The sequence below is a fragment of the Crinia signifera genome, chromosome 3 (assembly GCF_055691185.1).
Source record: "Crinia signifera chromosome 3, ASM5569118v1, whole genome shotgun sequence".
In the NCBI taxonomy this organism is placed as follows: Eukaryota; Metazoa; Chordata; class Amphibia; order Anura; family Myobatrachidae; genus Crinia; species Crinia signifera.
The window spans coordinates 259,140,671-259,155,183 of NC_139219.1; the positions used below are offsets into that span (position 1 = coordinate 259,140,671).

Below are 14,513 nucleotides of genomic sequence, written 5' to 3' on the forward strand. Positions count from 1 at the left end.
TAGATATGACTTACTCAATTCAGCAGTTACATGTAAAATAGGTTGAACTCAACGTCTTTTTTCAACCTTCATTACTATGATACTATGTTAGTTGAGGGGTCTATTCATTAAGTTAAGAATCCATTAATCATTTTTTTATCCAAGCAATCAGAGACCTCTATGGGGACAGAGGCTCACCAAAATTTACACCCCTGGACTGGTCAGTTGTGGCACAACTAAAATCTTTGCACAGTAATACAGATATTTATTTACCACAGGCTTCTAAGAGGCCCCTTAAATGAAGTTCTATTTGCCATATTGTGATATACAAGTGCTAGATATCTCTCTGCTAATATCTGCATTTGAAGCGTGTGAGCCGATTGTCAGTGGCAACAAATGAACATCAGCTATTTGACTGCACTGTCAATATTATACTACCTATGCTATTATGTAGGGTACTGTATATACAGCAGTAAAGTGTGCTGAAGAGAAAAAAATCATGGTAGGCAGTATATCACCCTATATCACCCGATAAGAGGCCAAAGTGCTGTTTGCATAGCGTGCCTTGTTTTATTACTGTCACATGAAGCTTTATTCCATGTACAGTAATAGGCAGAGAAACTACTCTTGTAAGGCTTATTGTAGGACACCATGAGAATCAAGACACATCCCTGTAGTTAATGTGCATTATGTTCTATTAAAAAAAAACATGTATATGTATGTTTTATGTTACAGATTCTATTGTAATCCATCATTTTTTCCTAAGCTAAAGACAATTATTTTGTGTTTTGCTACAGTAACAAAGGCTATTAAAATTGAAAATGACTTCATTTGTAGGTGACTCATGACACTTATATAATTGTGCCCATCATACTAAATACTAACATGGTTTTGTCCATTAGCAAACCAAATAGGCTTTCTGAACCAACCTAAATGACCCCCTTTGTTCCTCCTTATGTCTAAAGCTGGCTAAGCCACTGACTGCCAGAGCTCCTTGTGTTCCCTGCCATCATTTTGCTAGAGTACAGAACTTTGCCCGTGCTGCACCCCTTCAGTGGAACGCACTCCCTCGCTCCATTAGACTCTCCCTGACCTTGCAAAGCTTCAAACGGGCACTGAAAACTCATCTATTATCAAAGCGTACCCTTCCACTGCATAAACCAGCTGGTTCTCCGACCCCTTGCCTGTTTACATCCTGCTATCTAGCCACCACCCACTCGCTTGCACCTCTAGTAATCTGTCTTTCTCCCCTTTCTACTAGATTGTAAGCTCCTCCGAGTAGGGCCCTCTTCCCTCCTGTTGTCAAAGCCCACTTCTCTTCACATTTCACTCACAGCTCTCCTATATTCCAACACTCAGTGACCATCTTTGTCCGCATACTCATCTCCATCATTGACCTCAAGCCTCTAGTTGTATGTTGATTGAGTCCTCACTACTTACATTTAAGCTGTAATGTGTATTGATCTGTGGCGCTCTTTATTATATAATAATAATAATAATAATAATTTTAGAATTCCTCTCCGGAATACACAATTCAATGTAAGTAAATCTGAAATGTTATACATACAAGGAAGGGTGGAGAGGATAGATATTAGACAATATAAAAGGTGAATGAAACATGAAACTGTCTTGACAAATGCAGGGGAAGGATTTAGGGGTGAGGGCACCCATAGGCACAACAATAACGCGCCCCCCCCCCCTCCCACCTAATTGTATTATATTTATTGATTACTTATAAGCCCTCATTTGATAATAGCTAATTTAGTGGATTACTAAAAAAGCCACTGTGACTTTTTTTTTTATTATTATTATTATTATTATTATTATTATTATGCCTACATATTTACTAAGTAGTACAGCTTACAGGGGCAGTATCTGCATGTCCTATCCATTTACACTCTATTCAATATGGAATATGTTACAGTACAATATATATTTTGCAGTCACTGGTACATTCAGGAACTGTCACAAGCATCCAAGTGCTTCCCCCAGGAATGTGCCTCACATGCCTAATGGGAAATTCAGCACTGGGCAAATTACAGGACCAGAAACCAATTTAGGCCAACATTTAGGTTTGCAAACTGTAAGAGATTTGGCTGTTTGATGTACAGGCAAAGCAGTTGATGTCTTATGTATGGTCTAGCATGCACTGTAGATGCACCATAGTTCAGTGCAGTGTAATGTACGGCAGTCCACCTAGGCACAAATGACCTGGTTCTGGCTGAAGTCATGGCTGTAAAATATGAATTTAGGAAGTTAGGAACCGCTCTAAACCAGGTGCCAACCATTGTAACTTTTTCAGAAATATTGCCAGTGCACAGAGGGTTAAATAGAACATCAGAAACTTCAATGTTTGGCTTAGGAATTGGTGTAAGGAGGAGAGATTTGGATTATTAGGTCATAGTCTAGCTATCTGGCAAGACGTGGCTTATATAAAAGTGATGGCCTGCACCCATCTTCAAGGGGAACGAGAATACTAAGTGAGAAGTTTGGATGCTTCATTAGTAACTATTTAAATTAGCAGAGGGGGCAGTGAACCAAATAAGAATAAATAAATCTGCTCCTGCAACCTAGAGGTATTTTCTCTGCAGCCAAATGGAACAGGAAGCCTATCCACTTGAACATAAAATAATGCAGATCAAAACCGTATAGATATAGGCAGAGAGATGAACATACTGTAGCTAGCACCAGGAGAAGCACAAACACAAGAAACTTTAAGAGCTACAGTATGTGTGCAAATGCTAGGAACTTAGGAAATAAAATCCCAGAACTATTTGCAATAATGACAGGGGATGAACTGGATGTTGTGGCTATTACAGAGTCATTGTGCATTGGAAATCATGACTGGGACATAGCTATACCAGGATATACTTTATTTAGGAAGGACAGAATGGGAAGAATTGGAGGAGGGCTAGCAATGTACGTGAAAAAAAGCATAAAGACTATCTTAGTACAAAGTATTGAAGAAAAATCTGAGGCCCTTTGGTTGACCATAGAAACAGGGGAGAAGGCGATTCTTCGTATAGGGGTGATCTACAGACCACCAGGTCAGGAATAGGAACTTGATAAGAGCCTATTGCAGGACATCAGGAGATGTGATAATCATGGGAAACTTTAATCTACCTGATGTAAACTGGTAGGTGTCTGATGCAAGTTCCACCAGAATTAGGAACATTCTGAATTCTTTGCAAGGAGAATCCCTCCAGCAAGTGGTGAGGGAGCCCACTCGTAAGGACGGAATATTAGACTTAATACAAATGGTGACAGAATATCTGATGTACATATTTGTGAAAACCTGGGATCCAGTGACCATCAAGCAGTATGGTTCAGAATAAAGACAGAGACTGACTCATCATACACAAAAATAAAGGTGCTAGATTTTAGGAAGGCTGATTTTGTACAGATGGTAAACTCTGTAAGGGATTCTTTGGCAGAGTGGAAGAACTTGGAAGGAGTGCAGGAAAAATTAAAAAGTGCAATACTAAAAAAAACAGAACTTTGTGTCATAAAAGTAAGGAAAAACACAAGGAAAAGGAAGCCAGTGTGGTTTGCGAAAGAAGTAGCAAGTATTGTGAAAGCAAAAAAGTTGTCCTTTAGGAAATATAAACAAACGCAGAATAATGAAGACAAAGAGGTGTATCTTGTTAGAAAGATGGAGGCTAAGAAGGTAATAAAATGTGCAAAAGCACAGGCTGAGGAGAAAATGGCCCAGTCAGTGGGAAAAAGGGGGAAAACATTTTTTAGGTATATAAGTGAAAGGAGAAAAACAAAAAGTGTAGTAATAGGACTAAAGACAGAGTGGAAGTCTTCGTGAGGGAGACATTGTAATAGCAGATCATATTAATAATTATTCCTGCTCAGTATTCACTGCTGAAAAAGAGGGGAAGGGGACACAATTAAGTTGCGCGTATATTCAGAAAAATGAGGGAGAAACAAGTACCTTTACAGAGGAGAAAATCCTAACAGAACTCTCAAAACTGAAAGTGGATACATCAATGGGGCCAAATGGGATACATCCAAGGATACTAAAAGAGCTTAGAGGGGAGCTGGTAAAACCATTAACAGAATTATTCAACCAATCACTAGCTACTGGAGTAATCTCAGAGGACTGGAAAATAGTGAATGTAGTCCCACTGCACAAAAGTGGAAGCAAGGAAGAAGTAAGCAGCTACCGACTAGTGAGCCTTACATCAGTAGTAGGGAAATTGAAGGAAACACTCTTAAAGCAAAGAGTTGTAGAATATCTCAAAACCAGCAACTTACAGGATCCTAAACAGCATGGGTTTATTTTTTAACTGGGTGACTAATGTAATAGATCAAGGGGGAGCCGTAGATGTAGCTTATCTAGTAAGGCTTTTGACACTGTCCCACATCGCAGACTGTTAAATAAACTTGAAAGCTTGGGATTGGATTTTAAGATGGTTGAATGGATAAGATCTTGGGTGAAGGATAGAAAACAGAGAGTTGTAGTAAATGGAGAAAAGTGTCATATACAGTAGTATAAATGTATGCCCACTTTTAGACTGACAATCTGGTGTCGACATTCTGAATGTGTATACCAAACCCAGATACAGTATTGCAAAATAAACATATTTGTCTGCAAGAAGCATATAACACTTAACATGTTAGATAACAAGTTGAACGTGCTATAAATGTAATATTCCACATATCATACAATATATTTCTTAGCATGGATGGATTATTAGAAGTGTCATTCATGAAAAGCTTAATTAATAGGAGTGGAAACACAAATGAGAACACACCCAGCATCAGGATAGCTTTGAGCACAGCAAACACTGCACCCACTTCAATGCTGTTATGAGCGGCTGCCAGAAGATGCCTATCACATGAGGAATATATGCCAGGAGCCGGCTTTCCTAAGGGGGAAACACAAATTACAATATTGTTTAATTAGAAGTCAAATACACAAATAACGTTTTAGCAAAATCAGCTGGGGAAGAACTTAAAACACAGTTTTCTTTACATTTCACATCTGCTGCATTTGCTATTAATTGGTACATTGGGAAGCACTTATATGAAGAGTCATTTATGAACCAATTTGTATATGCAGAAGGCCTCTGTATGAGCATATTTAGGGGCCCATTTATCATGTATTGCATTTACAATGGCAGCTGACGGAATGTTACCGCCCAGGATCGCAATGTAAAATGCAATACTAGCACTGGTATGTATCACCCCACAAGCGCAGGAACAGGGCTCCGAAAAGAGCACGTCCCTGCGATGCACTCAGCCGGAAGCCAGGGGGTCTGCGCATGTGCTGTTAGTGCTGAACCCCAGCCGACCCCTCTGACCGCACTGCCCCAGCAGCAGTGCGGTGTGTAGCCCATAGGCTACAATGGGCTTTCGCCATCTCAGAATGGCAGTAGCCCAGGGATGCAAACCGCTGCTGCCCGATGTTGATACATCGGGCAGCTTGGCATCCCCCATAGAAACCAAAGGAGGATGCAGCCAGCGGCAGTGCAGGAGGGATAGCAGCAGAGATCGGAGATTCCTGCTGCGTCCCCTTTGGTAGATTTGGGTGACACTTAATATTTGCGGCTAACCCCTGAAAACAGGTGTTTTGGGGATTTAGGCGCAAATAGTGTTTGATAAATGTGGCCCTAAGTCCTCCAGACCGACTAACGCTGTCCAAGGTGCACAACCACTTTACTGTCACCTGTGCATAGTATGAGGATGCTCCAGAACAGGGCCCTCATTCTAGTTCCCGGCAAGCTGAAAATGTGTTGTGAAAATATTTTCACCGATACACAAGCGCAGACCCGCAACATCGGACCCCGCTGCGAATTCAGCAGCCAACCTAAATCAGGGCAAAAGTGGGCAGAGTTCCCCTAAGATGCAGCTGTTTCATATACCAATATTTTCACTTGTTGACCGCATCCTGTGTGTTAGCAGAATGTGTTAGAATGTTAATCCAAAACATGCACAGATGTCACCACTTAGTAATAGCTGATTGAGCCTCTTTGTGCTGTAAAGCAAAGTCCTGACAAACTGAACTTTAAAGAGACATCAGTCATGGTGTCACACAGTAAATTTTTAACAGAGGGTGCGGAGTCTGGGCACATACAGTATTACTACACAGTAAGACATATTCTTGTTAAGTCAAAAATCTATAATATAATAGAACCAGGACCGGCCCTTGGGCCTGGTGCTGTTTTAAAAAATCCAGGGGACCCCTATTTCATTTGTTCCTTGATTTTTTAAAACCGGGACCGACTCTTTCGTTATGGTCATGGGGGGGGGACCCCACACCATTTTTTTAATTATCTCTTTTTTTCTTTCTTTTTTCTTTACACCGCAGCCTGCACGGTTCTGACTGATCCATGCAGACTGCCGACTCGTATCTGTATTTAGCGGCCGTATATACGGCCGCTAAATATGAATATGAATCCTGCGGAATACGACTGCCTATGCCATCGGACAAATACAAATCCGGAAATACGGCAGATTAGTAAATCTGCCCTATTTACAAATTGTATTTTGCCAATAATACAGCCGTTGGCGGTCATATTTATTCGTATTAAGAATACGAATACGACTGAGTTGCATTCATATTCTTAGTTCATTTCCCCCTATATATTGTAGTACAGTTCATAAAATAACATACAAATGTTTAGCTTTTCATATATCTACAGGGAATTAGGTTTTAGAAACAAAAATGTTAAAACATTTGAATTATTTAGACTGTTTGTTTGGATGCACAAACTCACCGTTTGTTGTGACAAATGAGCAGACCTGAGGTGTTCTTAGTAGTTGTAGGAGAAGGCGACACGTCATTCTGGCACCAGGCTCAGCATCTGGGTCACCACAAGCTATGAGGAAAAAATCATCATCAGATTCAGATTTATCACTCATTTCAATTCTCAAAACCATATATAACTTTTGTTTTAACAAAACCTTCGTAAGAGAAGTGTCATTTAATTTCTGAAAATGACTGCACTGATAACGTGAACTGTTGGGAGTTCTTGAGGACCAAGGTTGGGAACCACTGGTATAAAACCTTAGTTTTTTTGGGGTTGCATAACTGCATTAAGAAATAATTTTTTCAACGACAGTACTCTTTCTGTAAATGCCATATGGAAATGGCAATGACAGGTCAGTTATAATTATTTATCGGATATATATATCATTACACAAATTATTAAATAAATTATAACATGTGCATTTGGCATGCTCTACATCAGCCGTTCTCAAACTGTGGGTCCTGACCCCAAAGTGGGTCCTGACCTTCTCAGCATGGGGTCGCGACTCCATGTTGCTGACCATCAGGCTGATGACTTCTCTAATCTCAGTCAGTAATTCAAGGAGTCTCAGGCATCTGTTGAATTGTCTGTTACTTCAAGCCCCTCCCATCAGTTAGTGCCTCCACACTGCTGCCATGTATGTTCTGTCTGCTGAGTACTCGTGTGATGTGATGACCTTCTGCAGTATCTTGCTGGGGTCCTGTCATTATCTGATGGGGTCCCAGAGCAAAATAGTTTGAGGACCCCTGCTCTACATAATTCTGGGGAGTTTTCTCATTAAAATGGATTGTGTGCAAAATGTTTCACAAACTGTTTTCAGGGAATCTAACAAATTCATATTTGATCACATTTAATAACTTCCCAGCCTTAGTGATTTTTGTGAAGTTTAAACGACACAAAGATTGATGAAAGATGGATGAACCTTTCCATATCAGGTTTAAAAAAATAATATATTTAATAGTATTTGGTTTAATGTCTACAGTGTCTAGGTAGACAGTCACCAGATAAGGCAATATGTTAATACAGACAAAAAGGTTGCCATTGACAAAAGGTCGACATGCAATAGATTGACATTGACAAAATGTCGACAAAAGTAAAAGGTCAATGTTACAATGGTTGACACATGAAAAGATCAACGTGAGTTTTCCACAATTTTTTTCCAACTTTTTTAAACTTTACCATCCACATGGACCACAATTGGGAATGTGAAGTGAAGTGAGCCATGTGCGAAGATGGGCTACACTAATTGGGGGTCAACAGAAGGTGGCCCCGGGGCACAAAAGACATAAAAATCTTATGTTGTTTCATTTGTTAACCTTTTGCTTGTGTCAACATTTTGACCCTGCCGACCTATTGCATGTTTGTGCTGAGCTATTGCATGTTGACCTTTTGTCTGTGTCAACCTTTTACACATTGACCTTTTGTTGTTGACTGTCTACCTAGAGACCGCAGTCCTTTCAAAACCTCAGGTTCTCTTTTTTTTTTTTTGTGCAATAATGTTTTAATAAAAAAAAAACGTCCTGGCCCCCCTGAAAGTGAGGCAAGCCCATCTCCAGCAACCCCCTCCCCCCCAGCGTGGGGGGTTTCCAAATTACATGAATCACATCATTGTAGCACCGCCCACCGCTATGCAATGGCTGGAATACCGTCTATGCATGGCCACGAGGACGCGATCACACTGGCCATGCCCCCAAACTCAGCACTCCACAACAGCTCTGCCCTGCCCCTTTCTCATCCCTTCTCTCTCCTGCCTCAAGGAACTGGCTGCCCTCTCCTGGAGAGGGCAGCCAGAAAGTAGGCAACCCTGCTCACAACAGTCCTGATTGTCGCGGGACAGTCCAGTTTTTATGGGACTGTCCGAGAGTCCCCCTACCTGCCGCTGCTCCATGGGGTGGTCATTGCGCTAAGCCACATCCGTTTTTATCCAAGGTGATTCCCCTTTTTGGCGGTGCAGAAAGTCCTGAGTCTGTGTACCATAATGTTGGGAGATATGACTATGTGTAGGATGTTGTGCTACCAGAGACACTGCCTTTGTTGTTCTATACAGTCAGTGGTGTAACAATAGTCACGCAGACCCCGCAGTCGCGGGGAGGCGCTGAGTAATTGTGGGCGCCGGGGGTCTGCGGGGATATTGATGCGCTTCCCTATCCCTGCCTTGCCCCGCTGGCACTGTATGCTGTTGCCACTGCTGCCGGCTGTGTGGCCGGGACCCGCAGATCTACTTGTCTGGGGTCCCGGCTCTCCTCCAGCTGGCTCCTGATAATGGCAAAACTAGCTCTCACAAAATGTCTGCCCCCTTACAGCAGGCTCCTCTAGTATCATCAAAAAGTGTCTGCTATAAGGGGGCAAACATTTTGTGAGAGCTATTTTTGCCATTATCAGGATCCGGGACTGCAGACAAGTAGATCGTGGGTCCCGGCCACACACACGGCGGCAGCGGGTTAAGGCAGAGTTGGTGGAGGGTGGGCTTTATTTTACCTGGGGGGGGGGCACTGCAGATATTTCCAACGGGGGGCGCTATATTTATAGTACGCCACTGTATACAGTTAGTATAGAAAACCAGCCTTTTTCACACCATAATCTGTCCTATTTCACACCATAATCTGAACAAGAGGAACATTAGAATGTGAATGGAGATGGAGGGGGACCATAACCCACGGAACATCAGAATTAGTAAAAAAGGATACTGATGAGGACAGGACTAGCTTGTACACTTTACATATATCTAACTGACAACGTGACCAAAGGACATGCTATAACAATGCATTTTAATATGATGCCTGTAGTACACATCCATTTACATAAATACTTACAGGTACTAATGATAACTTATTGTTTAACCATCATTGTTATAAAACACTTAAATCATATGCAATGTTCCACAGCCCTAGTATTTAGCAATGCTACCTGCAGCCAGGAGGGATGGAAGAGCGACATGCTGCACCAGATCTTCCAGTGAAAAGCAGTGTCGTGCTATTAGAACAGCAACAAAAGTGGCCAGTGAGTCGTGAAATGAAAGATCGCTAACCTACAAAGCAGGAAGAAAAGCAGAATAAGCGGGTGTGGCAAATGGAAAGGTACATGTTACTTGCATCGTTAGTTACATTCTGAGGACTGACAGCACTGACGCAACAAGTATAACTTATATAGTGAGATACACTGCAGGGGCATCCTAGGAGAGGAGGAGGCCCATGTGCAGCCTCCTCCAGCCGGACCCTTCCTCTCTGCTGGGAGCAGTGACTGTAGTTCTGGGAGCAGTATGGTCTGAGCACTAGACCGCTCAGACCACTACTGTGCATGCAGGTATCTCCCCCAAAAATGTTGAAGCAGCCATTTTTCCGTTGATTTTCGCAGCAGGGCAATGTGGAATATGGGCACTAGAGGGTTCTGACTCTGCTGCGCATGCGCAGATCACTGGAAAAATAGCCACCGTGCAATCTTTCTGACTATTTCGACAGCGCTCCTGCCGCCGCCGCTAGACTCCTGAGGGTAAGTATTACAACATGGGTGCAGTGTGCACTGTGTAAGTGTAATGCATCCCCTCCCTAAGCTTCAGCCACGATGTCTCGCTATGCTCTGCAAACTATTCTGTTCTCACTCTGTGCACACTTGGATAGTAAAGTTTGAAAAACCACCTTTAAAAAAAAAAAAAAAAATACGTGAAACATTCATGTAAACCAAATGTGTGTGTCGACCTAATGCATGTCAACCTGTAGTGGTTGACATAATGACTGTGTACCTAATGCTTGTGACCGCATCCCGATGATAGATATGCCACTGCCCTGCTCACACTAGTCACATACTGTATACTGTAGATATAGATTTCTATATACATCTATATAATTATAGAGAGAGAACCACTGGATGGATTTTGATGCGGTTTTCACCATTTTCAAGAACATTTGTTTGCTGAAAGTTTAGGTGCATGAAACATTAATCTATCAAACAAGGGAGCTGAACAGTGACACATTTAGTGAGAGTGACAATTTTATTAAGATAGGTATGCATTGCTCTACACTGCACACACTGGCCAGGAGTGGTACTACAGGAGCTGTACTCTCACAGAAGGTTTCAGACTTCAGGAGACATCACATCTGTGTTCTGTACATATGTCTCAGCCCCATAGTACTCCTCCTTCACCTGCTCTCAGTTATCAGTAATATAGGCAACTCTTTTTTATAAGTGCCTCTCCCCTCTGCCTCCCCAAGTGTGCCTCTGATCCCCCTCCCTATGAGTGTCTCTGCCACCTACCTCGCCATGTGCACCAATCATCTCCCCTCCCCAAATGCATCTATGCCCCTGCTTCACCAATCATGCCTCTGACCTTCTTACCATAAGTGCCTCTTCCTCCTACCTTCACATTTACCTGTCATCTCGCCTTTCCATATGTACTTCTGCCCCTTGTCTAATCCAGCATACTTCGGCTCCAGTGCCTCTGACCACCTCCCTCACCATGAGTGCTTCTTTCTCCTGCCTGACCAAGCATAACTTTGCTCCCCTCCCCATGTGTGCCTATGCTCTCCCCTCCCCATATGTTCCACCAGCCTCTCCCAAGCATGCCTTGGTCTCCTCCCTTACCTATTTGTTCCTCTGACGCCCCTCCCCCTCTCCATATACTCCTTTTACTTCTGTCCCTTGTCTAATCCAGCATACAGTACTTTGGTCCCATTCTCACCATGAGTGCCTCTGACCTACGCCCTCACCATGAGTGCTTTGGTCTCCTGCCTGACCAAGCATAACTTTGCCCCCCTCCCCATGTGTGCCTATGCTCTCCCCTCCCCATATGTTCCACCAGCCTCTCCCAAGCATGCCTTGGTCTCCTCCCTTACCTATTTGTTCCTCTGACGCCCCTCCCCCTCTCCATATACTCCTTTTACTTCTGTCCCTTGTCTAATCCAGCATACAGTACTTTGCTCCCATTCTCACCATGAGTGCCTCTGACCACCGCCCTCACCATGAGTGCTTCTGTCTCCTGCCTGACCAAGCATAACTTTGCCCCCCTCCCCATGTGTGCCTATGCTCTCCCCTCCCCAAATGTTCCACTAACCTCTCCCAAGCATGCCTTGGTCTCCTCCCTTACCTATTTGTTCCTCTGACCCCCTTCCCCCTCTCCAGATACTCATTTTACCCCCTATCCTCATGTGTTCCTATAAATTCGGCAACCATCCCTACTGTGCCTTTATCCCCACCCAAGGCTGGTGGCTGCTGATCAGAAGTAGCATGGAGAATAATCTATGACAAAGGGAGCCGAGCAGTGCCGATTTTGGTGAAGCAAGTAAAAGGAAAAACAGCTGTAGGTACGGTCGCAGGCGCATGCATGGAGAGTATACATGGGGCTTGCCCCCAGTAAATTTGTCTTTTGTGGCATTAACACATATATGATTTAAGAGATCTTTAAATAAAATGTAAATATTGTAATACCATTATGCCAAGAAGGAAAGAGAATACAGGTAGTAGTACACGGAAATTCAAAATTGCTCTTGTGCGAAGCTGGGGTGGGGCGCTATGCATTCTACCCAACTGCCAGACAACTATTACTGTGTTCTAGGAAAATACAGGTCAACTATGTTCTGGGTTCAATACAGCTTCAACTTCATTCAAATAATTGTTTGGGCAAATTGTTGCTGCACAGTATTTGTAAGAAAATGATTACAACAAAATATGTTGCAGTTATACAATGTTGTTACTGTGTAGCACAACTACAGAAAAATAACATTTAAATAACCGCAATATTTAAGCTGGAAGCAAAATGGCTGTATGGGTTCCATCAAAACACTAGGAATTTACGTTATTGACATTTATTAATTATATATTTTTATTATGTGATACTACCCTCTGCATGCTAGACAGCACTGCAGACTTTCATTGCTGTTTAGTCCTTGCAAAATGAGGGGGGGGGGGGGGGGGAATCCAGCTTTTGCAAGCAGATGCAACAGTAAAGTATTTCTATTAGCAGATATTTAATTCACATTTATTTTGATATTGTTTGTTGTTTAATAAAAATAAAATGATTCTAACTGTTTTTAGAATGAAACCATGTTACGCTACTTAAAACTTACATCCACACTGCAGAGTAAATCATTAAATCCCCACACATGATTGGAGGAACAGCAGAGAGCTTTCAGTACTCCCAGCCATTCTGAGCTGAGTACTGTGCAGCAAGCTGTCAGTTCTGCACAGAGGTTAGATATATCACTGATCCTACAGAAATAAGAGACACTGCATTAATATAGTAATACTGTACATAGAAGAAAAGCGTAACACTTGCTAGATAGCAGATACATGATCTTTGTGAATGCTGTATCTTTTAATTTAAAAAAATGACGGGTATGGTTAAAAACCAGACCGGACAAGAACCCTAAATGATCGACTGGCTCCATTCATCAATATCTGTCATTCTGGAGCTTGTAGTGTCCAATCCGGGGAGGGGGGGGTATGCAGTGCCGTATTTCCCATTAGGCACGTGAGGCACGTGCCTAGGGCCGGCACATGTTTTGGGGCGGCACTTGGATGCTTGTGATAGCACTATCAACCTGAAATGTACCAGTAAGTGCAAAATATACACTGTACTGTACCATATTCTATCTTGAATAGAGTGTAAATGGATAAAACATGCAGATACTGCCCCAGTAAACTGTCCTACTTAGTAAATATGTATTCATCATTTTTTTTTAAAAGTCAGTTAGTGGCTTTGTTTTAATTAATCCATTAAGTTGGCTATTCTCAAATAAGGGCTTATAAGTAATCAATACAAATAATACAATTAGGCGGGGGGGCAGCCCCATATGGTTGTGTCTAGGGGTGCCATCACCCCTAAATCCGCCCCTGGGGTATGCATTGGTCCGGTGATGTAATAAAATATGGAACAGTCTGGACCATATGAGGAGGCTGTAATCTCCCCTTCCCCATGTCCCCGGTGAAAAGTGAAAGCTATCACAGGCACCTCCCCGGACTGGACACCCCCCAGACAGGCACCCACCGGACATTACAAACTCTGGAATACAGAGTTTGATAGTCCAGTCCGGGGTCTGATCCGGTTCCGGTTTTCACTTAGGCCCTTAATCTAGTTGACTAGGACGGATACATTTTTTCGGACGGCCACCGAGTGTTCTGAGCCCCGCCTACCAGATCGCTTACACCGTCCGAATGTGGTAAGACGCCGAGCGAACGGACCGCGAGTGGATGTTTCATGTGAACAACTCCCCCATCTGTGGGAACCTCCCCCATCCTCCAATGGTCGCCGACCATCGAATGATGGACCGAGTGGCCAGACAGCTCCGAGTGCTCCAGACCACTCTGACATTTCTCAGTGCGAAAGCAGGGATATGGGCAGGCAGCTGGCATCCGGCTATGTCAGCTGTCCACCCCCCACACATGCATCACGGGTGGATTACCATACATACGCCCCGCGCCCATGAAACACGGGGCGTACGCAGTGGTGTAGCTACGTTTTGGGCGCCCCCCCCGCCGTTAGGTGGGGTGCCCCCCCCCCCGCCCCGCCAAGCACCCCTACCCCCCTGCCTCGCCAAGCACCCCTACCCCGCCGCCCATGCAAACCCCCCCTCAATCCCCCACAGCCTTACCTATCGCGCTGGTCCCGGCGGCTCCGTTCTTCTGCTGAGGACCACTAGAAAATGGCTGCCCCCATACAGCAGACAGTTTTAGAGAACTGTGTGCTATATGGGGGCGGCCATTTTGTGGTGGTCCTCAGCAGAAGAACGGAGCCGCCGGGACCAGCGAGATAGGTAAGTCTGCGGGGGATTGGGGGGGGGT

The 14,513-nt window shown here is 43.5% G+C and overlaps 1 protein-coding gene across 4 annotated transcripts in view; it reads right to left on the reverse strand.

Moving 5' to 3' along the window:
- The window catches only part of MED12L (mediator complex subunit 12L), a 458,604-nt gene that overhangs the window by 81,529 nt on the left and 362,562 nt on the right, over nucleotides 1-14,513 (reverse strand). For all 4 annotated transcript variants that reach the window (XR_014471810.1, XM_083177939.1, XM_083177937.1 and 1 more), the window contains exons 23-26: nucleotides 12,800-12,941; nucleotides 9,648-9,768; nucleotides 6,708-6,809; nucleotides 4,743-4,856 (exon numbers count right to left, since the gene is read on the reverse strand). Coding sequence is in view for 3 of the 4 variants with exons in the window: in XM_083177939.1 (XP_083034065.1) it covers nucleotides 4,743-4,856; nucleotides 6,708-6,809; nucleotides 9,648-9,768; nucleotides 12,800-12,941 (479 nt within the window). In the remaining variant the exon portion in view is untranslated. The remainder of the gene's footprint in view (nucleotides 1-4,742; nucleotides 4,857-6,707; nucleotides 6,810-9,647; nucleotides 9,769-12,799; nucleotides 12,942-14,513) is intronic.